Source organism: Staurois parvus, unplaced genomic scaffold (assembly GCF_062004578.1).
Source record: "Staurois parvus isolate SC_StPar_1 unplaced genomic scaffold, SC_StPar_1.0 ptg000475l, whole genome shotgun sequence".
In the NCBI taxonomy this organism is placed as follows: Eukaryota; Metazoa; Chordata; class Amphibia; order Anura; family Ranidae; genus Staurois; species Staurois parvus.
Window position 1 is genome coordinate 699,985 of NW_028318271.1, and position 23,951 is coordinate 723,935.

At 39.6% G+C, this 23,951-nt stretch overlaps 1 protein-coding gene across 1 annotated transcript in view; it reads right to left on the bottom strand.

Moving 5' to 3' along the window:
• SPEF2 (sperm flagellar and cilia associated 2) overlaps positions 1–23,951 on the bottom strand; it is a 176,670-nt gene that overhangs the window by 15,905 nt on the left and 136,814 nt on the right. The window contains exons 24-32 of the mRNA XM_089689433.1: positions 20,863–21,000; positions 17,719–17,879; positions 16,902–17,085; positions 14,269–14,428; positions 11,283–11,414; positions 7,938–8,076; positions 4,845–5,074; positions 2,543–2,649; positions 806–988 (exon numbers count right to left, since the gene is read on the bottom strand). Coding sequence (XP_089545559.1) covers positions 806–988; positions 2,543–2,649; positions 4,845–5,074; positions 7,938–8,076; positions 11,283–11,414; positions 14,269–14,428; positions 16,902–17,085; positions 17,719–17,879; positions 20,863–21,000 — 1,434 coding nt within the window. The remainder of the gene's footprint in view (positions 1–805; positions 989–2,542; positions 2,650–4,844; positions 5,075–7,937; positions 8,077–11,282; positions 11,415–14,268; positions 14,429–16,901; positions 17,086–17,718; positions 17,880–20,862; positions 21,001–23,951) is intronic.

A 23,951-nucleotide genomic window follows, 5' to 3' on the forward strand; every position in this document is an offset into this window, starting at 1 on the left:
AAAAAATTATATTAAGGATAGGCAAATCCTTCCATGTTTTGCTGGCTTATCAAGGCTCCAACAGTCTCATCAGTAGTTCAGGAATGTACCATGAAACTGATCATGCAAATAATACAATTAAAAGAAAATGCAGTCATAGTGTTTGAACTAAAAGTTGCATAATATGGAGGATACTATGAACACAATAAGGTCACTTATTGCGGATCGGTCTGCTCAGTGGGGGATATGTCCGCTGATCCCCGCTGAGCAGGTGGATGACAGGTCCGTATCCGTTCTGCTTATGCAGAGCGGACACAAATACAGTCCGCTCTTCTCAGTCGGAAGTCAGATGCAAATGGACTGCCCGTTTGTTTACATCAGACTGTCACCACTCTGCTAGATGGATGGGGAACAGATCCCCATCTGTCTGTTTTTAGTGGACCGGATCAAAACGGATGCAGATGGGTGGAAACTGACACATGTCCGTTCACATTCGCCACTCTATAGAGGGCAATGGATGATCCGATCGTATCCGCCTGAAAAACGAACAGTGTGAAAGGGGCCTAAAACGTCTAAGTAGACAAAAATGCATATAAAAGTATTTTTTTCTTAAATTCTCAAAGATATATTTCATTTTTTGTGACTAGAGTTACCGTACTTTTTAAACATAAACTGCATCCGTCCATCAAACCATTCTATGAATTAACACCAAAGAGCTCCTCCCATAATATCTAAATTTTATAAGAAAGCCTCTTATAAATCTATAAAACTATCAGTACCACCATCATAAATGCAACTGAAATCAATAACCATAAATGTGAATTACCTGACTGTAAGTTTCTTCATCAACTATGCCACACATATCAGGATCTGTAGCCTGAAATCTCTGCAGTGTCTCCAGAAGTTGGAGCAATGAGGGGTACGGCCAAGGCAAGGATGCAGATAACAGGAACCTACGCCAGTTCATCATGTCCGAGCCCAGGGACAAGGATGAGGTTATTTCTTGTATCTAGAATGTAAAGTTTTCAAGTAACAATAAACTGTAAATATACTGTATACAAGACATATGTTACAATTTTTATATATACACACACGCTTTTTATTTTTAATTTATTAAACATTTAATATATGAAAATGATTTACAGGGATATGGGTTATCTAAAGAGACTCCACAGCAATCATTATCTCCTTTTAGGCATGATGACTCCTGGAAAGCTGTACGGAGTAAGGAGGTAGAGTCACTATTTAGCTTGAGCTGTTTAGCTCTGTAAATAACAGGAGGTAGTGGGAGGATAGAAGAACAACAATTACTCATTTGTAATTTGTCAGATTTATCTTACTAAAACATTTTTGTAATCCGGATTATATATAAAAAGAAAATATATACCAAACCACAAAAACATTGAAATAAATTAACGTAGAACTATAGGCAAAACTTTTTTTTTTTCGTTTTGGATAGAGTAAGGAAGTGTTATAACCCCTATCGGTTCATTTTTTGCCATCTGTGCCCCATTGGGGAGATTTCCCTTCACTTCCTGTCTCATAGCCAAAACAGGAAGTGAGAGGAAATCCCTGCAAATTAGGGACCCCCAGACCAACAGAACCGGTACCCCAAGAAGATTTCCCCTCTATTACTTTTCTGGGGACAACCCAAAATTTGTGATTTTCTTTTACTTTCACTTTCCATGCTAATGATAAACAGAGCACAAAAAGAGGGTGAATCTGCCCAATGGGGACACAGACAGCAATAAAAACTGATAGGTGTTCTAATCCATCTCGACTCTGTCCAAAACAAAAGAAAACGTTTGCCTTTAGTTATACTTTAATTTTCTTTACTTTTACATGTGCTCACTGTACAATATCTCCTTTACTATGCTTTATAAACAGATTTTTAAATTGACTTTTTTTTTTACTTGCAAACACATCTGATTTAGTTGTGGAAATAAATGTTAGAAATGAAGGGCATTATTTCAATAAGTAAGGTCCTAATGGTAGAAGTTTAGAGAAGAACTGTAAAGCATCACCACTGTGTATCACTACTAAGGAAGAAGCAGAGCCTGCATATGTAATGTCCAAATTTGAATTCCCCCATGTACATATACTATATACAGAAACAAGCTCTTTAAAGTGATTGGGCCAGCACTGTCATGTGATGGGGGTGGGTGCAGTCCTAAGCCTTGTGTAACAACTCTAAATCCATACAAACTGTCCTTTCTTGTGCCAAACTGTCTCACTTAGTGTAGTAGGCAGCACTGTGGCTAAGTGGTTAGCACTTCCGCCTAGCAGCACTAAGGTCACTGGTTCAAATTCCAACCACGACACTACCTGCACAGAGTTTGCATGTTCTCCCTGTGCCTGTGTGGGTTTCCTCTGGGTACTGCAGCTTCCTCCCACACTCCAAATACATGCTGGTAGGTTAATTGGCTCCTGTCCAAACTGATGGAACTGAATGTAGTATTTGGCCTCAGTTGAGATAAACAGAGAATATACAGGAGGAGAAGTTCAGAGGCACATGAGGAAATTTTGGTTGCCACAAGCTAGATTACAACAAATCTTAACATACCTCAGGCAGAGTAAGATGCATCCATACATCTGGAAGAGTATCATCTCCAAGATTCATTGTAGTGAGATCCATGAGGATTTCTGTAAATTTCTTACTCGATATTATACCTACAAAAGGGAGACAGTCATTTCAGTCCTTTTAAACAACATACTGTATGTATCTACGAGGGGAGTTCAAGTCAAACCAGGACTTTTAATTTTACAGGTATAAAAAGGGATGCTAGCGTGGCAATAATACACACAATAGTAAGTGATAAGTGTGTCTTATTACTGATAGGTGGACAAAAGGGTTAGTGTGTGAATGGAACAGCGTGTGGTGAGGAGGTTTCTTGTGAATGAAGGCGTAAAACCAGTGGATATCTACAGAAACTTCAAGCACAGTATGCTCAGCCATAGTAAAACATTTGAATGGTGTAAACATTTCAAAGATGGCCATATGTCCGTCAGTGATGATCCCGGCCATGGTGGTTCCCAGCCCACAGCGGTCATCCTGAACATAGAGTGCCTGGAATGCCTGATCCTGGATAATCAACGCATAACCTGTCATGAAATTACACAAGAGACAAATCTTTCTATGGGGTGAACACAATGATGACGAAGTGAAGCCGGTTGTCCTGGGATGGTTCAAGCATACTGACCAAACTTTAAATGCTGAAGCTTTCCAGACATTGGTTAAACGCTGGGATAAGTGTATAAATGTAGCAGGGGAGTATGTAAAAAAATAAATTCAGTTTCAACGTCTTGAAATTTGCTCTTTTATTATATATTATTATTTATTTCTGGTACTTATATAGCGCCATCAATTTACGCAGCGCTTTACATATATATTATACATTCACATCAGTCCCTAACCCTCAAGGGGTGTACAATATAAACGCAAAAGTCCTGGTTTGACTTGAACACCCCTCATACATGAACAGATAAGCAGGCTGATATTCCAAATATGTAAGATCTTTTCCATAAAATGTAGAGTCTTCCCTATTTGAAATGAGTTAGACTTGTCTCTCTGTAGTACTCTACAGTAAACAAACTTCAGCAGATAAATCCAAGAGTCGTTTCACATTGCTGCGCTGAGGTTCAGCTGCATCGCGGTTGGTCCCACAGTTCTCTTGCAGGTTACCAGCGGTTGCCCATGGACTTATGTCAGCCATTTTTGGTACGTTATCTGAAAGCGCACTAAAAGTCCTACGTGCTGCATCTTTGCTGTGCCCTCAGAAAATGTGCCAAAAATGTGAGAAAAATAGAATGTCTATGTGAAACTGCAGATAACCAGCAAGAAAACCACGGGTACATCTGTGCTGCAGCCAAACCACAGCACAGCAGTGTGAAACAGCAAAACTAAATATTATTTATTAAAGGATTACTGAAGTATGACATTTAGTGGTTTAATTATGTTTTCAACCAATATTCAATCAAATTTCATCCAAGATTTATCCATTTTGTTACAATGGAATCTTATGTGAAAATGGATGAATTTTGTGTTAAAGTTGTGTGAATCTTGGGTGAAATCATTGATTAAAAGACCCCTTAAAATGAAACTAGAAGTCTGTAGATTGTGTGCAATATAACAGCATCTACTTTAACAAATGTACTTGCCTCTCACATTTTACTTACTTGTTACTGTTACACTTCTATTTCAGTAATTTATATACAGATATACAGATCTATAAATGTTCCCACTAGTTGTCATCTGTATGTCACTGATTGTGATTAGTATCCCTGGCTAAAGTCAAAATTGTTTTTTGCATTTGAAAAATGGTTAAATCCCCTGTTTTTCTTTTCTTTCTCCCATTGGGGAGATTTTCTCACATTTCCTGTCCTGGAGGCACAACAGGATGCAAGAGAATACCCCATCTCAGACAGCTGTTACCAGAACAGATGTCACCATTGGAGAATTTCTCTCATTTACTGTTGCGATGACAACTGTAAAACTTTGCATTCCTATCACTACTGCCCCATTGACAATGGTCATCAGAACAAACAGAGAGAGAGGAATCTCCCCAGTAAGGACACGGAGCATAAAAAAACCCCTAAGATTTCAATACATCTTCATTCTGTGCATAACTAAAAAACTTTTGGCTTTAGATATATTTTAAGAATTGTAGAGATAAGCTCAGTTAGTTTTACAAGTATATTTCCTTCTGTATAGGTGTACAATTCCATTGAAATGTAACAGATGGTTGCAGTGTTGTTTTTACATCTCTCAAATTGCTTAATTATTTACATTTATTAGTCTTGCTAACTTGCCCACTAGCTCTGTGCATTACTGCTATTTTGTAAATTAGCAAAGAGCTTAGCTATACCTTCAGGAGCCATCTGCAGAAACTGACGATGTAATCTGTGAAGCTGGGATATGGTCAGTGTGCTGTTGCTGGACGCTTCCACTGGAGGAGGTCTGGGAGGTGGGACAGGATCTGGGAAGACTTTGACATCAGAGCTGATATAGAAATCAGTTTGCTCCAGGACTAGTTCATACTGTATCTTGGTGCTTGTTTCAATGTGGTAACGAGCAGTCTGAATCAACTTGTCAATACTGCAAAAAGATATAAAGAAAGGCAATCCTCACTGAAATATTTGGTTTATGACTATAGTGTTACTAAACCCAGGACCCTGCATTCACTATATCTGGTCTCCCCGGACCCTGCATTCACTATATCTGGTCTCCTTGGACCCTGCATTCACTATGTCTGGTCTCCTTGGACCCTGCATTCACTATATCTGGTCTCCCAGGATCCTGCATTCACTATATCTGGTCTCCCCGGACCCTGCATTCACTATATCTGGTTTCCCAGGACCCTGCATTCACTATGTCTGGTCTCCCCGGACCCTGCATTCACTGTATCTGGTCTCCTCGGACCCTGCATTCACTATATCTGGTCTCCCAGGACCCTGCATTCACTATATCTGGTCTCCCCGGACCCTGCATTCACTATATCTGGTCTCCCCGGACCCTGCATTCACTATATCTGGTCTCCACGGACCCTGCATTCATTATATCTGGTCTCCCAGGACCCTGCATTCACTATATCTGGTCTCCCCGGACCCTGCATTCACTATATCTGATCTCCCCGGACCCTGCATTCACTATATCAGTGTTCAGAAGAGCACTAGTTAAAGCTTGTAGGTGGAGTTTTCATTCTCCTCTGACTGTCCTATGAGGCTGCATAACCCCTGGCCCTCTGTCTGGACAGCGCTGGTTGGCCCTGTGCTGATCACATGCATCCTTCCAAAAAAAACCTATCTAGCCATACACACCAAACTGAGCATGTGCAGAGAGACACCTACGGCACTGTACTATCAGCAGATGCATTGGGGACAGTAGAAGAAGAGGAGGATCAGAGAAGATAGGATCAAACAGCCTTTTAACACAATCTGGAGGATTAAGCCCTTAGGTTCCACAGTGAGTAAAACAAGCATGCTTTGCTGCATATACAAACCAATTTTACTGTTTTGGGTTTAGTAACACTTTAAGTTATAATTTAGCTGGAAGCTTTATTGTGATAAAAGAAGAAAAGTAGAAGTAAAGTGCCCTTTGTGCCCCTTTTGATCAATATGTACTGTAGTACCCTGTATGAACTAAAATATACTGCAACTAGAAAAGCTACAATTTCTGGGGAAATTGTGTGAAGTGTTCTTGCCTCCACCAGTAGTCTACAACTGGAGTGGGCGGAGTAACTGGGTGGAGTAACTGTTGTGTGGTTGGAGTGGCTGGAGTAACTGTGAAAAGGTTGGACTGGGCAGAGTAACTTTATGGAGTGGGCAGAGTAACTGTGTGGAGTGTCTGGAGTAAAGATAGTAAACATTACCCTAACCAATTGATTGATCAAATTTAAAAAGTGCACATGGCAAGCGTGATAGAGTGAGAAATGCATTTCAACTTTTAATTATTTATATAGCACATTTAATTGCAATGTTGTTGCCCAAAGTGCTTCAGAGTTACATTAAAACATTTTTCCTCAAAAATTTAGGCCACAACCTATTCTGCTACATCCCAACAAGTGTATATTAATGGATTTGCATGATAATTATAGTGTCTACAAACGATGTTATAGATACTGTAATTTTTTTTTTCTTCTAGTAATGGTGGCGATCAGCGACTTATAATGGGACTGTGATAGTACGGCAGGCATTCACTGGGTGGGAACTGACTAACTGCTACTGACATCTCCAGTGACACTAATATTGTGATCAGTGCTAATAAAAAACACTGTTACTGTACTAGTGACACTGGGTGCCAGGGATTGTTATTGCTTGTGCTGTTTTATTAGGGGATGTGCTGGTTTTTATTCCCTACTTTGCAGGGAGATAAAAGCCAACACATTACTGCTGACAGGAGACAGATCTGTGTTGTTTACATACGCAGATCTCTCTCCTGTCACTCGCTCTGCCGATCACCAGCCAGGACTCAGTGATTGACATGTAAAGGAGCCAATGACGATGCGGGTAGGTGGGTGCACGTGCATGCGCCCACTACACGGAAGAGCAGAATCATGTATATATATATACATATACACATTTGATTTTAAAGCTACAGTAAAGCTACAGTGTGTTGTCAGGAAATAGTTGAAGTGTTCTGGGCAATGCTCCCCAAGAGATAAGGGACACTGGGCTCCATTCACTAAAGCAGATCGCATGCGGTATTTAGGTGTCTGGACACATTTTCCCTAAATATTGCATGCAATCCTGAAATTTTCAATTCACTATGCTGCTTTGTGATACTAGCCGCAAAACGCTCAAAACGATCAGTAAATACTGCATAAAAAGGGGTTAAAGTCAATGTACAGAAGGAAATAAATATTTAAATGCATGCGGTATTCAAGAAGTGGTCCAGGCATGTGGTATGTAACATAAACATAAAATAAAAATATAATAACCAATTTGGAGCAGTTTATGCTTTTTTAGATCAGTTCTCTCAAATGTTCAAGAATATAGAAAACTAAATAAGGAAAGATGGAAATCATTGGGGTTGATTTACACAGGGCACACCACATGTGTCCTGTGAAAGCAGCTACCCTTTCACTGGTATTCTAGTCACCTTTTTCTTTTGTATTAATACATACACTGCAGGGACTTCACTGAGTTGGCATATTTCTATGATTTAAACCATTTTACCTCTTTATTAGTAATAAAAACTGACATGGGTTTTAATTCTTCCCAACTGTATCCATCCCATTGGATATCGCATGAGATAAAATACAGCATGGTTTCATGAGATAAATACCGCATATTTTAAAAAAAATACAGCATGCGATTTTTAATTCATTCTAAAAAAATTATTTAAAAACGTTAAGCGGTATTTTAACACATTTCTAAAAGTGGTAGATACCGCTTCGTGAATGGAGCTCACTATGTTGCTCATGTGGATCTGGAAAGAACACAGTACTATGGTTACTTACCTTGACATCTCAGCAAGGAAGCGAGCCCCCAGCCACATGTTCATATCTTTATAAGCCTGCTGTGCTTTTGATAACACGTCCTGGTACACTGCCAAGGCTTTTGTTTTTATCAGTTCAAGCCGAGCATTCACAGCTGCCTCTGGAGGAAAAAACAGTTTAATCACAATGTATGAAGAAATGTGTAATTGTACACAATGGCTCCTGCTGCTGTCAATCACAGCGTTTGAGATGGGGGGGGGGGGGGACTGAACTGTGCTGTGTGTGTCAAAGGACTCAGGGCTCAGTAGCGAACCCAAATGAGTGCCCCCGTAGCAAGCAACTTGCTATGGGGGCACTCAGAAGGGAAGAGGAGCCAAGAGCACTGGAGGGGGACCAGAGAAGAGGAGGTTTGGGGCTGCTCTGTGCAAAACCACTGCACAGAGCAGGTAAGTATAACATGTTTGTTATTTTAAAAAAATACTTTTACAATCACTTTAAGTATTATCATGACGATTCACAGAAAAATACTTTATATTAAGCTCCTTACTCTGCAGAATTTTGTGAACAATTTTTTAGAGAAAAATACAGAAAAACATAGGAAAATATTTTTTGATCAGACCAAATACATTGTTTTATGTGAATCAAAACTATCAGAATGGTAAAATTGAACAAGCCATAGCAATAAACAAAATAATACAATGGTCCTGTTCAAAAGTTAGTATATCCTTAATTCTTAAAGTGGTTTTAAAGTCTATTTTTTTTTTTTTACCTTATAGTATTCTCTGCATTAAGGTAAAAAAAAAAACACCCACTACCTATCCTACCCAGCCCCATCGCTAAACACTTACCTGACTCCTCTGCCCTGGCTACAGCACCCGTCCGCTCACTTCCTTGATTCACAGGAAACACTGACAGCAGCGGGAGCCGTGGGCTCCCACTGCTGTCAGTCAAACCCCTGTGAGGACAGAGTGGAGCTATGGTTTGATGGTGTGGTGTATGAGATTGTAATGGCCACTCCGGAACTCACTAAAGGCTTGGGTTTTCATTTTGAATCATTGTCATCTTGAAAAATCCCATTTATGGCTTTAAGGATAATAAATACAATTTTCCTTGTTTCTCAAACTATGCTCCATTCATCTTACTATCAATTTTGATTATGGTAGTGATGGTGTGATTCTCTTCACAGACTTTGTTGACTGTTCTCCAATATGGCATTTATGGTTCTGAAATAAAGTTCAAATGATTTCATTCCATACATTATGAGGCTTCTCTAGTTGCTATTTAGCATACTGTATGCCAGTTAAAAATGGCTAACACTTTACAAATATGACAGGGGTATAAAAACATATGAACACAATTGTATATGGGAGGAAAGAGGTATCTTCCAGTGAAAACCACCTTCAGGATTATTGCCAATAAAAAATATTTTTTTATTTAAAGTCCATATATGGTAGAATAAGCTTTGCCACCTGCTGTAACAATGAATGTATGTTTGCACACAAACTTGGCTGGTGTTATTTTATAATGCACATGGCTCATTCTATACTTTATGGATTTGAAGTAAAAGTTGGGTTATAAATGTCAACAACCCTAGAAGGGGTGTTTACTGGGGGGATCCTTTTGTATTTACATTTATGCTGGCAGAAATAGTGGAGCTGGCTTTCATTTAAGGATTACATACCGTATTTTTATGTGACCTTAAAGTGGAAGAAACCCTAATTATATTGTAACTATCCTGCAGCTCTGATGTAAGGGAGGACTCAGCAATAGCTGTTTATTCTGAAAGTGGTGATATCACCCATAAGTTGCCATAGCCCAGAAGTTGTCAGCACTCCCTCCTTTCCGCTGCAGCAGCTGCTCACTGACACAAGGGAGCTGGAGCAGAGGGAATCAGGTGACTGGACCAGAGTGGAATGAAAATAGAAAGTACACATATCTTTTTTATAGAGGTTAGGCAAGACAGGCAGGAGGATAAGGGAGGGAACATTTTTAAGAATAGGTATAGTTAGGCTTTTCTTACACTTTAATATTTTATCTGTTTGCTATTCCATACTAATTAGATTTGCACTCTAGTGGATACCTCTATGTCTAATTAGGAACTCCAGGCTGAACTACTGACATAAAACCAATTACATAATGCGTTACCTTGAGATTTTACTGTTTTCAGCGAGTCTGAGCTGAGCTATAATAGATTGCACTAAGAAAAACGTTGCACTAAAGAAAGATTGATGTATTGCACTACTAAATAAAATTTATAGTGTGTAAATGTAGTTATGTATACTTTACAATAAACATGTGGGTCTATCTTAGCTTTTAAGGTGGTACTAGGTTCTTACAGCAGTCATTTAACGCCCTTTATGGATCTTCGATCACCTACTGTAAGAAGGTTAAGTAAGCCTATTACTTAAACTGTTGTCTGTGGATTTGCCCTTTAACATGTTCTCTGTATTGATTAAAGCAGATCTGCACATTTCACATACTCACCCACCCAGTGGATCCAGCGTAGTCCTGCTGAGATCCTCTTCTCCTCTGTCCTCACTGCACCACCATCTTTTTATGTAATGTCATTGGGAGGTTGCTGCCTCTTCCAGGTTTAGCAGGCGGGCATACTCTTCCTTTATCAATGAAGGACTATGCCTCCTGAGATATGTGACATGCATATCCCAGGAGGTACAGCGGGCATAGTGCACATAATTCACCTAGGGGAGCGACATGCAAGGATAGGAGCAAAAGTCTTTTATTTAAATGAAAAAAGTGGCCTATTTGTCTAGTGGAGGGGAGGATAGGGGTGAACTTTCATTTCAGGGAGAAGATCAACTTTAAAGTGTTACTAAGCCCAGGACCCTGCATTCACTATATCTGGTCTCCCACAGTACACAGAACATGGAAATACAATTATTTTGCTAAATACCTTTTCTCATCAGCAGTTAGAGCAGTCTTGTGACTTCTATCAGTGTCCAGCCGAGCACTGGTTAAAGCTTGTAAGAGGAGTTTTCTTTCTACTCTAGGAGGATGCAGAACCCCTAACCTCTGTCTGGACAGTGCTGATTGGCCCTGTGCTGATCACATGCACTCTCGCAAGAAAAAAAATACCTCTCTAGCAATATACACCAAACTGAGCATGTGTAGAGTGTCTCCACACGATATGTCTTATCAGGGATAAGAAGGGTCAATGGAATAAGGGAAGGATCAAACGGCCTTTTTACACAATGCAGAGGATTAACCCCTTAGGTTCCACAGTGAGTATAACAAGCATGCTTTACTGCATATACAGACTGATTTTACTGTTGTGGGTTTAGTAACATTTAAATATCAAAGTTTGCAATGACACATTGTAACTGGATTATAATTGCAACACAATAATACCTTCACATTCCAGTGCAGTGAAATATTCTTGCTTCATTTTCATTTGCATTTCCTGTTGTCCTTGCAGCTCTGTGTTGTCCTCAGGAGCTGAAGGGGGAGGTGAAGGGGCTGAAGGTCCAGGAGATTTTCCTCCTGTAAGAAAAGTAAAATGCTCAGAATTTCCTTTATTTTATATCTGGACATGTACAATTTATCTCAGTGTGAGTTTGCAGTACTTAGCTGATGTGTTCCCTTTAGAGGTACTGCTTTTTCTCATTTAGCGATCTGGTGAACGGCTGGCTGGATCCTATTTACCACTACATCTTCAATCTGGCCTATGGTTTGCAGGCCTATCGGCTGGCCAGAGTATGGTAACAAAGGGGTTGGAGATGGAAATTGATGATACTGCTAATGCTTTCAGAAACGTCAGTATTTACATACAATAGCATTTCATGGGGCTGTAATGGCAGACTGGGGTAATGGCGGCTGCAGCGTCACTTTACTGTGAGAAACACAAGGTTTACTTTAACCTCCCTAGCGGTCTGATTATGTCCATATTTCTGTGCTCAAAGCGGTACATTTTTTTGCATGGAGATATGTATTTTTTTTATTGTAGGCTTGTAATTTTTAGGAATAACTCACTGAAATCTGTCCGAACAAGAGTCTAGTAAACATCCCGGGTATGATAAAATTTGAAACACGAAATCATAAATTATAATTTAATAAATAATCATAAAAAATAATAATATAATAATAATACATTTAATTCAATAATATAATCAAACCAAAAAACCTGAAATTTTAAATATAGCGCCAAGTTCGCACATCACTGAGCAAAGTTGCAAAATTGTTTTCAGTGTCTGATGACGAATTTCCCCCACGAATCATTATCACTCAATTCTGCAAGTAGTTCTAATTTACTATCGCTGTTCTCTAGCTGATCTAAAGCCGCTTTTGACCTAAAGGGACGCTTTTTGGACGCCATGGACATTTCTCAGTTTCCAGGCAGAAAGAACAGTAAAAATGCAGGCAGGGCGCAGGACAAAGCACTCGGGACAAAATGTATGTGAAATGGTTTGATACAGGAATGTTTTACTATGTGATTTTAGTGTATTTAGTGAATGTCACTTTTTGTCATTTTCAAATTTCCCGCCGTTCCATCTCCGTACGTCCCGACGTCACAGGGGATGGAACCCAGAAGACAGATGCCGGCATCCGCCGGAGCACATTACAGGGGACACTGCAGGAGGGACATCACGGGAGCGCAGGACAAGGTAAGAGAAGAACAGATCCCGGAGCAGCGCCGCATGGTAAGCCGAGTGTAGCTCGGGGTTACCGCTTGTGGTACTGAAAGTTTACCCCAAGCTACACTCGGGAAACCGCCAGGGAGGCTACCTGCTAACTCAAAAACCATAAAAACCTGCAATATTTTCCCTAGTGAAATATTACTTTAACTGCTAAGCCAGTAACATTTTATTCCAATGGCCAAAAGGGTACTTATCTTTGCCCAGAATGAGTGAAGGGGGGTGCAAACTATTACATCATGATAATGGGTACTTAAAGCGGAACTGTGTTCAGACTGTGGATATTCAACTATTTACATCAGGGGTGTCCAACCTTTTGACTCTCCTGGGCCACATTGGAAGAAGAGGAATTGTCTTGGGCCACACATAAAATACACTAACAATAAGGATAGCTGATGAGCAGAAAAGGTCGGGCACATCACAAGTTAATGGTCACTGATATAGATAATTTACCTATCTAATATGATATGATAATAGAGTAATAAAACTTTATTTTTTTGTAATATTTATTATTATAAAAGAAGAAGTGGTCAACATAAAATTAGTGCGATATATGACCCTGTTTTTGATAAACTAACTCATCAATATATGGTTGGATGGATGGATGGAGAAGCAATTCTCCATGCATTCTCAAGGTGGTTGTCAGATACTTTGGTTCTAATTCTGCCCTTCGAATGCTTCCTCCTTGAAAACAGTTGCTAACAAATATAGGTGCGGCTGAAAACTGATGACATGAATAAGACGTTACTGTGAAGAGTGGGAGATTTTTCTTTGGGAAGATAAAACTTAGAAAAGTCCAGTAACAAGACTATCAAATTTTTTCTTCGGCCGTGTGTGTTCACTAACAGTAAACACATATTTTACAAAAAATTAACTAAATTTTTTTAAGTAAGTTTACGTTTTTGTGTTGGGCCGCATTCATAGCTGTCTTGGGTTGGACAAGCCTAATTAACAGGTTCTTAATAAAAAGTAAAACTGCTTAAAATAAGCACTCACTGACCTGAGTCTGTTAGCCTTTTACTCTGTAATCTAAACGTGGAGTATAAGCACAGGAGGAGGACAGAGCAGGGTGCTCAGACCCCACTAAAACTACTTCACTTGATTTATTGTGAATTATGATGAATTTCTTAACAGTGCTGCAGTTACAGAGGTCAGTGAGGGAATGTATTAGAGCTTATTTTTTGCTTGTTATGAATTTGTAATTTTCCAAATATCCATAGCCTAGCCTCAGTTCTACTTTAAAACCGAGAAAAAAAACTCCTTCTTTTAAAAGGAAAGCCAAATGCTGAGTCCACATTACAGAGCATTTTTATTACATAACAAATAAATATCTTATGTGCAGGGCCTTATTAACCCTCTTGTTTTGATTGTATTGTAGCTGTACTGTCTCCCTTTATATTGTAAAACGCTGCGTAAACTGTTGCCACTATATAAGTCCTGTATAATATTAATAATAATAACTACACTAGACCTTAAAGCTGAACTCCATGCACAAAAACATTAATTGAAATAAATTTAATAAATAATAGCCATAGAAGATATAAACCTATTTTGTATGCAGCATATGCAAACCCAGATTTTATAAAAGTTAATGACATTTTCACCATGCTATATATGGCCTGTGAAGACATCAGACCAGTCTGGTTCAGGATGTCACATATAATACAAGTTTCTCTTAGAGAACATGTACGCATTAATAGTACCTTTTTTTCTGTTAGGTGATTTTGGAGGCTTCTTTTTTGCCCCTTTCACGCTTTCTCTGGAAGCTGCCTGGGAGGCTTTAGCACGTTCCCTTTCCCTAGCTTCCATCATTTGTTGTTCCTTCTCCTCTTCTGCTTCTATTGATTCTTTTTCAAGAGTCATCTGCAGTCATGACAGGACAGTTATTAAATATTACTTACTGCATTAGTCGTCAACTATAGAAATAAGAGCTATCTACAAATGCAGATACTACAGGCGAGCCATTCTCAACAATAACTTGGAGGATCCCTAGGTTTGCTCTAGAACGGGGGTCAGCAACCCGTAGATCATGATCTACCAGTAGATCGCGGTCAGGTGACTGGTAGATCACGATCTGGGCTTGCTGACCCGCCAATACAGAGCATCAAACAGAGTGCAATGCAGAGGGAATGCTTGTAAAGTTGGAGCTGCAACAGAACCGTATAAGCCGATGCCTCCCCTGTACTGCTGGCTCCTGTTCCATGTCGAGTGATACCAACTGCATTCCACCTCATTCACAAGTGTAGCAGACACTGCTACTCCTCTGAAAAGTGATCAGAGTGTGTTTGACAGGTGGTAGGAAGGTGATACTCTATGGTGCAGCATGGTAGTACAACAATTAGAGGTTTTAATCAGGTGTGAGGAGACAACGCTGTGCCCAGTGATCTTTGACTTTACTCATATTGTTCAGGTAGATCTCCACTTGCCTACACCTGATCTAGAATATGCCAGAGGGTTCCTTGAGCAGTGACAGACTGACCTCCTATCTAATGGTCAGCACATAGTTCCAGGGCCCACATGACCCACATGACTTGAGAGAACCAGTGAAATAACAACTATGATCTTTAAAAGGGTGGCATTCTTCCGCCAACCACTACTGTCGAAGAGGAAAAGAAATTTAATCTCCAAACACAGAAAGGTAAGAGCTGTGAAAATGTGGAATAGACTCCCTCAAGAGTTGGTTCTGGCCAGCTCAGTGGATTGCTTTAAAAAAGGCCTGGATTATTTCCTAGATATACAGAATTTAACTGGATACTAACATTTATAGGTAAAGTTGATCCAGGGAATATCTGAAAGCCTCTCGGGGGATCAGGAAGGAATGGTTTCCCCTGCAGGAGCAAACTGGATCATGCTTTGCTGGGTTTGTTTGCCTTCCTCTGGATCAACTGTGGGTATAGGATAACTTTTTTTTTTTTGGCTGAACTGGATGGACTTTTGTCTTTTTCAGCTAGACTAACTATGTAACTATATGCAATATTTGTTATTCTTTTATTTATTATTATATCTAAACTTACTGATCTTGCTAATTTACCGTGAGCAGTAGATATAATTTAAAGTTCCTGACACCCAAAAATGATTGCCTTTGGGGTAAAAAATTTTGGAAATGCTGCCTTGGGCTCCATCCACTAAACTGTTTTTTTTCTTGTGTATTTTCTTGATACCATGCCCTAGAGAGCTCTAAATGCTTAGGGTGTATAATATTCTTTATTTAAAAAGTATGTAAACCTCAATAATTAACATCTCTCTTTTGATCTGTTGTTTATTTGTTCTTGTGTTTAGATATGCTTTTAGTTTAACCACATGTATAAAATAAACTCACTGAATTCTGCACTCATTGTCTGTATTTCCCCTGTCTGAAAACAGCTGTATAAATATCCCAAAAAGGTATTAGCAAGATTTCATGTATGAAATACAGCATGCACATGAAATTGTGTTAATACCCTTCTGAAATATTTATACACATTGGTGCTGTATTTCATACATGAAATCTTATCCACATACTGTATATCTTTACCAGCCTTACGCTTGCCATATTCTGAGCTGAACAAAAAACCCTAAATGATTCCTCCATCCATCCAGTGTCAATAGAGAAATCCAGGTACAGATAAAAGGATCTCTCACTGCGGTTATTATATTCTGTAATCTTCCTCTATGCCTATTGTATTCTTACAGCCGCTGTTGATGGATGTCACAATAACTGAACATCTGCTGAACCTGATTGGATGCAGATGCTCTTCTTGAAATTTTCTGTTTGGCTCCTTTCGACTTTTCAATCATAGGATGTCATACATGAGGATGGCGACAGGACCACCCACAGATTGAATTTTGACCGGTTCATTAGGAACCAGCCAAAAATCACATAGTGTATGGCCAGCTTAGGTTGGCTACACACTCTTAGAATACTCTTGTTCAGCGATGCGGGCTAAACTGTTGATTTCCCCATGCAAGCTAAACAGTGTAGATAGAGGTATCTTCCTTACTGGCTTTTGTATTCTGACCTGCAGATCTCAGAATCCCTGAACACTGGCTACAGATGATTGACTGCAGTCACTATTCAGTCAACAATTTTTCACTCAGCTCCTGCAATTTTCAGAACAAAGGATGTTGGGTGGAGGGTTGCTGACAGGGTCACCCACAGCTTGCATTTTTTGTCACTTCATCAGGAGCCAGCCGAAATGAGTTGTGGTATGACCAAATGTAATATACAGTATTTACAGCTCAACTATCAATCATGTTGTCTATACTATTTATTGATCATAACCAATGTATGCTTGCTTTTGACTTGTCTTGACTTGGAGATGAAGATGTTCAACAGTGTGCTATGAAGTGAAATTACCATATTTGTGATAGCAGATAATGCTGTTTGCAATGTGTCGTAAATAATTTTCTGATCAGTTTCAGAGATGTGCCCACTGCTCTCCATGGAGGGATCATATTTTCCTTTTGTTGCAGCATGCTTATTTCTCTGTTTGGCAGAACTCTGCTCCGGGGACTGAGTTCTTCGATGAACAAGTGGAATCCTTCAAGCAGGAAACATATTTATCAAGCACAATCATCAAAGTAGAATAACATTCCTATAATAATGTAAGCCTTGCAATCTCTCCAGTATAAGTAAAGAAATCACAATAGCACTGCTCTTAATAACTATAATACAGACACATTACAGAGGAACTATCGTACAAGCTGAAGTTTATGTATGGCAATTTTTACATAGTTACATTGGTCCAGCTTGGAAAAATGAAGTATATATGTGCCATACCTATGGGATCCCCATGGAAGCTGGAAAACACTCTCATCACTATAACAGTGATCTCCACTAGCTTTCGGGTCCCAAGCCAAGGGGTTTCCCTGCTGTATTGTGAGGTCCCTTGCTCAGCTTGAGAGCCGTTCAAGGGACATGTTGCATTTTTATCAATGATTGCAAAGTGTTCGCTGGTTTGATGAGGTGGGGAGGCGGGTGACCAGGTGACCTCCACCTCCAGCTACTACTGATATCTGAAGAAGTCAGTAAAAGTTTTTGCTGCTGATTTCCCAGAAAAAATGGCCAACTTTGATTAGAAAAGGTGTAGTTGGTAGGGTGCTAAGATGAAAATGAAGAGTGTCACTTCATACACAAGGCTCATTCTATGGGAATGTATAGAAACTTTTTGTACCTTTTGGGCTGTTCAGGTTCCTCCTGTACAGTGGATTTAATGATATCAAGCAAAGGAATACGGGAGAATTCCTGGATGTTTTCAGATGGAATTTTGTTCTCCATTCCTTGATAATAATCATGAAGAAATCTCATTGTATCTTGAAATCGGTCAACTTCTGCCTGTGTATAAACATCCCAATGATATACCAAGAACAACAAATATATAGAACATTCAAGCCTATAAATATCAAATGTGCATTAGCTGCCCTTCCATAGGGGGAACCATAAATGGCAAATGGTATCAGGCTGATGTATATATAATGTGTGTTTGCCTCAATATCCAACCATGACTAAATACATAAAATCCCAAAAATATTTTGGATGACACAGCTGGAAATGCTACTGGATCTCCTTTGTCCCAGCAAACAACAAGCTGACTGAAGGCTTCCTGTCTTGACCATTAACTGAATTGACAGAGCTGTCATTAAAAATGTCTAGGGGGTGCGACTACTTGCATATAAATAATAGTGATGGGTCAGGATCATCACCTGTATTTTAAAAATAGTGATGGTTCAGGATTTCTACAGCCAGTGTGTAAACTGTAGGGAGAGGAGAAATGTAATATTTATTTATTTATTTCAGGTACTTATATACCACTGTCAATTTACTCTTTACATATGTATTATACACATCAGTCCCTTCCCTCAAGGAGCTTACAATCTAAGGTCCCTAACTCACATTTATACATAAATATAATAGGGCCAATTTAGACAGGAGCCATTTAACCTACCAGTATGGTTTACAGTGAAGTGAAGTTGCTTGAAGTGGCATTTAAAACTTGCTGCTTTATCCTTTGCACAGTTCTCACTTAAAGAAGATACAGGTTATACTGGAGCAAATTACTGCACTCCACAGACAAACCTCAGTATGCTGGGCATGCTTGGTATTAATTATATTAGCATACAGGGGTATTTTTTTGCAATGAGAATAAGCCCCATTGACTCAAGACAGCCCATCAGAATTTGTTTTTCCATCATCTGACTTCAGGAAATAGCTATATAGCTCGCAGAGTTAATGCCCTGAAATTCAGCATTGCTCCTTGCATTGTCTTAAGTGAATAAGCTTAGTAATAGGAATAGCAGCACCTGCCATAAAGATTTATGAAGGCAGCAATGAAAATAGTAACTGACAAAACGACAGCGCCTAAGCCTGGGAACATGAGAAAAACCACATTCACAAGCAGCCCACACTAGGAAATACAATGCACAAAAGGCACACTAGTTCCTTTTCATGTTGGGAAGACTGTCACCTGCACAGTCAGAGTTTCTTGGCGGCCTTGGTATTGGAATACACCGATCAGCCAAAACATTATGACAATCCACCCTAATATTATGATCACCCTCCATAACATTATGACCACCCACTTAATATTGTGTAGGTTCTCCCCCTTTTGCCAACAAAACAGCCCTGACCCATCAAGACATGGACTCCAGTAGACAAAGTATCACACGGCCTCCATCAGCTTGCCTTCTTCCCATAGTGCATCCTGATGCTATCTCATCCCCAGGTAAGTGCCAAATATGCACCCGGCCGTTCTCTTGATGTAAAAGAAAACATGATTCTTCACACCAGGCCACATTCTTCCATTGTTCTGTGGTCCAGTTCTGATGCTCACGTGCCCATTGTAGGTGCTTGGCTGTGGACCCGGGTCAACATGGGCACCCTGACCAGTCTGCAGCTACGCAACCCTATTTGTAACAAACTGTAATGCACTGTGTGTTTGAACAGCTTTCTATCCAAACCAGTATTAACTTTTCAAGCAATTTGAGCTACAGTAGCTCTATTGGATTGGACTACATGGGCCAGCCTTAACTCCCTATGAGCATCAATAAGCCTTGGCCACCCATAATGCTGTCGCCAGTTCTCCTTCCTTGGACCACTTTTGGTAGGTTCTTACTACTATAGACTGAAAACATTCTGCAAGAACTTTGGAGTTCCTCTGACCCAGTCATCTAGACATTACAATTTATCCCTAGTCACAGTCGCTCAAATCCTTACACTTGCCCATTTTTTATGCTTTCAACACCATGTTCAATAGCTGCCTAATTTATCCCACCAACTCTCAACCAACGAACGCTATTACCCTCTATTCACTAAAGCAGATTGCATGCAGTATTTAGGTGATCTGTCATGTTTTTCCCAAATATCGCATGCAATGCTGAAAATGTCAATCCACTATCCCTTTATGCGGTATTTACCTTAAAAAGCGAAAACACTTAGTGGTCCAGGCATGCAATAGTTAAGGTATCTGTTTCATTTTAGCCAGGGGCCGCTGGCATCCTTAACAATCAGTAAATATCATGGTTGTTAAGGAGCGGTGTCCGCCGCATCCTTAACAACCATGACTCGTCTTTAAACAAAATAATTACTGGCATTTAAAAATAAAACAGCAGAGAGGCCCCACCACTCCTTTATGCTGCCAAATGTATCTAAACCCAAGAAGGAAATGTAATATGTTGCCAGTCCTTAGATGTGGTGGGTGCATTCCTTTTTCATTTTTATAATTCTCCCTTATTTTCACCTGGTGATCTTGCTATTAACAAACTTCTTATCTTGGGTTGACTATTCTCAATGAACGATATCTATGGAGGTGAAGCATTGTCATACTAGGCAGCTCTTTTGGTTTGGACTACAAACACCTCCACCTCTTCTCCACTCCACGACATTGGTGATGGTGGTAGTGGGGTGTTATAGCTTAAAGAAGATAATTGGGAAGGATGATAACATTGCCTGAGATTTCAGTACAGTCCATGGAATTTACAAGGACACAGGATTTCTGGCAGGATCAGAGGGTATTTTCTCTACCTGTGGAAAATTAACTTAGCCTACAAAAGAAATCAGGGGCGGAGCTCAGACGTGCTGTCTGTGTCTACAAAGCCAACACAAGTGCCCCCATAAGAAGAGGCTTCCTATGGGACACTCACCTCGTCATGTCATGAGCACCAGAGGGGGACCCCAGAAAAGGAGGTTCGAGGCCGCTTTGTGCAAACCCATCGCGAAGAGCAGGTAAGTATAACATGTTTAACTTATACTGGTCCTGTAAAGATTCCTCATATCTTTCACTAGAATATAAAAATAAAAAAGTCTTCCTTCCTCCATTTACCTGCATCAAAGAAAAGAAGTGGTTCATGAGGATTCCTAGGTGATCCTGCAGCCAGCCTTCATTCATGATGTCCGCTTGCTCCTGCTCAGCTTCCTCTTTTCTATTGTCACATATGTCCCACAGGCAATCTCTTAGATCCTGTTAACAAACAATACATCAGAATTTTATGCATACAGTTCATTCATTTTAATATCAGTTGTTTTGTATCACAAGATAGGATGACTGAGGCTAGATAACGTAATAATACTTTTTTTAAAGAGGTTCTCTAGTCTGACGAAAAAAATATAAAAGTCAGCAACTACAATAACCATTCGAGCTCTGGAAGGTTTCACCCTCTTCATGACCAGGCAATTTTTTGCTATTTAGCACTGTGTTACTAACTGATGTGTGGTGATACAATGCTGTAAACAAACAAAATTTATATAATTCTTTCTACTTTCTGAGTAAAACATACTCAATAAAAAAAATTAAAAAAATACTAGTAACTATACTATTACAAGTAATGGTGGTGATCAGCGACTTATAGTGGGACTGTGATAGTATGGGGGGCAATCTGACACTGATGCTGAGGAGAAACTGACTAACTGACACTGACATCACCAGTGACACTAATAAAGTGATCATTGCTAATAATATATACTTTACTAAAAGTAAATATACTGTGCACTGCAAGTGCAATTCAAGTGTACTGCAAGTGCAGCTGCTTTAGATCTGAGGGGAAGCTCCAAAATGAGGCTCTGCTGTTTTCTTTCATCCAATCATGTGCAAGCAAAAATGCTGCTTATTTACCTTGCATGTTCCCTTCAGATCTAGAGCAACTGCATTTTCAGAGCACTTGCAGTGCACAGCCTATTTGCCTTTAGTAAACCAACCCCTATGTGTAATGTGTGCTGATTTTACTAAGCAATGTGCCAGTTTTTATTGCCTGTTTTGCAGGGATAAATTTAATGGCACATCATTTCTGTCTGTAAAAATCCCTGTGCTGTTTACCAACAAAGGGCTATCGTCTGTCATTTGCTCAGTTGATCAGTGGGTCTTAGCCATAAATCATTGGCTGGGACCTGCTGATCAGCTTGTGCTACAGCAAATGGCAGCTCAAGTGTTGGGGTACGCACGCACATGCGCGAGCGGACCTGGAAGAAAGCCACAATGTACAGGTATGGTGCCCGTAAGAGCTCACCTGTCACAGTACATACAATGTGGCTGGTCAGCACACAGATAATGTTGAAAATACTGAGAAAAAAAAGGTTTTTTTGCTTTACATAAAACCTGGAAGCTGATTGTGTTCTATGCAGAAGTGCACCTGATTTTGCACTCTTCAGCTTTAGTAAATATACTGGAGAGTGTCAATTAGCAGCCCTGAACTCAGGCAGGAGACAAGCAAGCATCTCTGGATAGCTTACAGCTTGTAACTAAGTTATTCCATTCAACAGATTTTACCTTCTGGCATTTAAAAAGCACTTGGGAGCTAAAATAAATGTCTTCCTTTTTTCTTATACATAACAAAGGTGTTTTTAAGATTAAATGAAATAAAATATTGGCTTTTCTGTTTGACAGTTTACTCCACTGTGGTAGTTAAGACAGAAGAGAAGATTTACTAAAACTGATTTACTCAGAATCTGGCACACCTCTGCATGGTAGCCAATCAGCTTCTAACTTCAGCTTGTTCAATTAAACTTTGGCAATAAAACCTGGAAGCTGATTGGTTTCTATGCAGTGCCTGTATGGTATGGTGCCTGTAAGAGCTCACCTGTCACAGTACATATAATGCGGCTGGTCAGCACACAGATAATGTTGAACATACTGAGAAAAAAAAGTTTTTTTGCTTTACATAAAACCTGGAAGCTGATTGTTTTCTATGCAGAAGTGCAACTGATTTTGCACTCCAGCTTTAGTAAATACACCTGAGAGTGTCAATTAGCAGCCCCAAACTCAGGAAAGAGACAAGCAAACCTCTCTGGATAGCTTACAGCTTGTTAGTGAATTGATATCTCTCTGACAGGGAGAGTATACAACCGAATAACAGTACACAAAGCTGTTCCTGAGTGGTAAGGCTGCACTATTATAACAATTTATGTGGAGATTCAACTTCTTACAAGTTCCTTCTCTTAATTATAAATACATAAAAGTGCAGTGCTTAAAAAGTTACAAATAAACCATTCAAGATAAGGCTTGGACTCTTAGTGGAGTTTTCCACTAGGAGTCCAAGCCTTATCCTGAATGGTTTAGCTATCCTAATTAAGATCCATTATTTGGAAGATCCTTATCTGCTGTTCTGGTGATCTGGAGGAGGATTCCAGTGACTGGCTTTCTGGATTGTTTAACAAAGTGTGATTGACCACTCTTAACAGGGGGTCATGCCTTTCTGGTAAGCCTTCTGTAGTAGTGGTTGGTGACAAGACAATCGTCCTTGGATTTCTTATTTATTTTTGGAAGGACTATTTTTTTGACACATTTTTCACTGTTTTATTATGATTATTTGTAACTCAAGAGCTGCACTTTTATGTAGTTATTGTTGATTACCTAGTATCAGGGTTTTGTGTTCAGCTGCTGTTTTACACCTCATTTTTGATTATTGATTATCTATTATGGTTTTTATTAGCGCAGGTTTATATATATATATATATATATATATATATATATATATATCTCCAAATTCCTACTCCTGACTGGTTATCTTTAAAGTGGAGCTCCAGTCTCCTTGGCTATCTTTTTAAAAAATCACCCCATGATTGTCTTTGCTGTTACCATCTAAAAAGCATACTTTTATATTTCTATTAATTTATGTGGCTTTGAATCTTGACATACTCACTGCATCCCGGGTCCCACGGCCATTGAAACTGTGGGCATCTGAGGCCTGGGAGTAGTTATTTCCAGGACTAGATGCAGCTGGCTACCCAGCATGCACAGTGGCTGGCTACCGATCCAGCATGCACAGTGGGAACACATTGCGGAGTACTGTGTTGATTGCAGGTTGCCATAGCAATGGCAACTTCGGTGGAAGTTCCATCCCTGTTGTTATGGCAACCTGTCAATCAATCATTCAACCTGGAAGGAAGGCAGGTGCAGGCGGGCAAAGCAACAAGCCT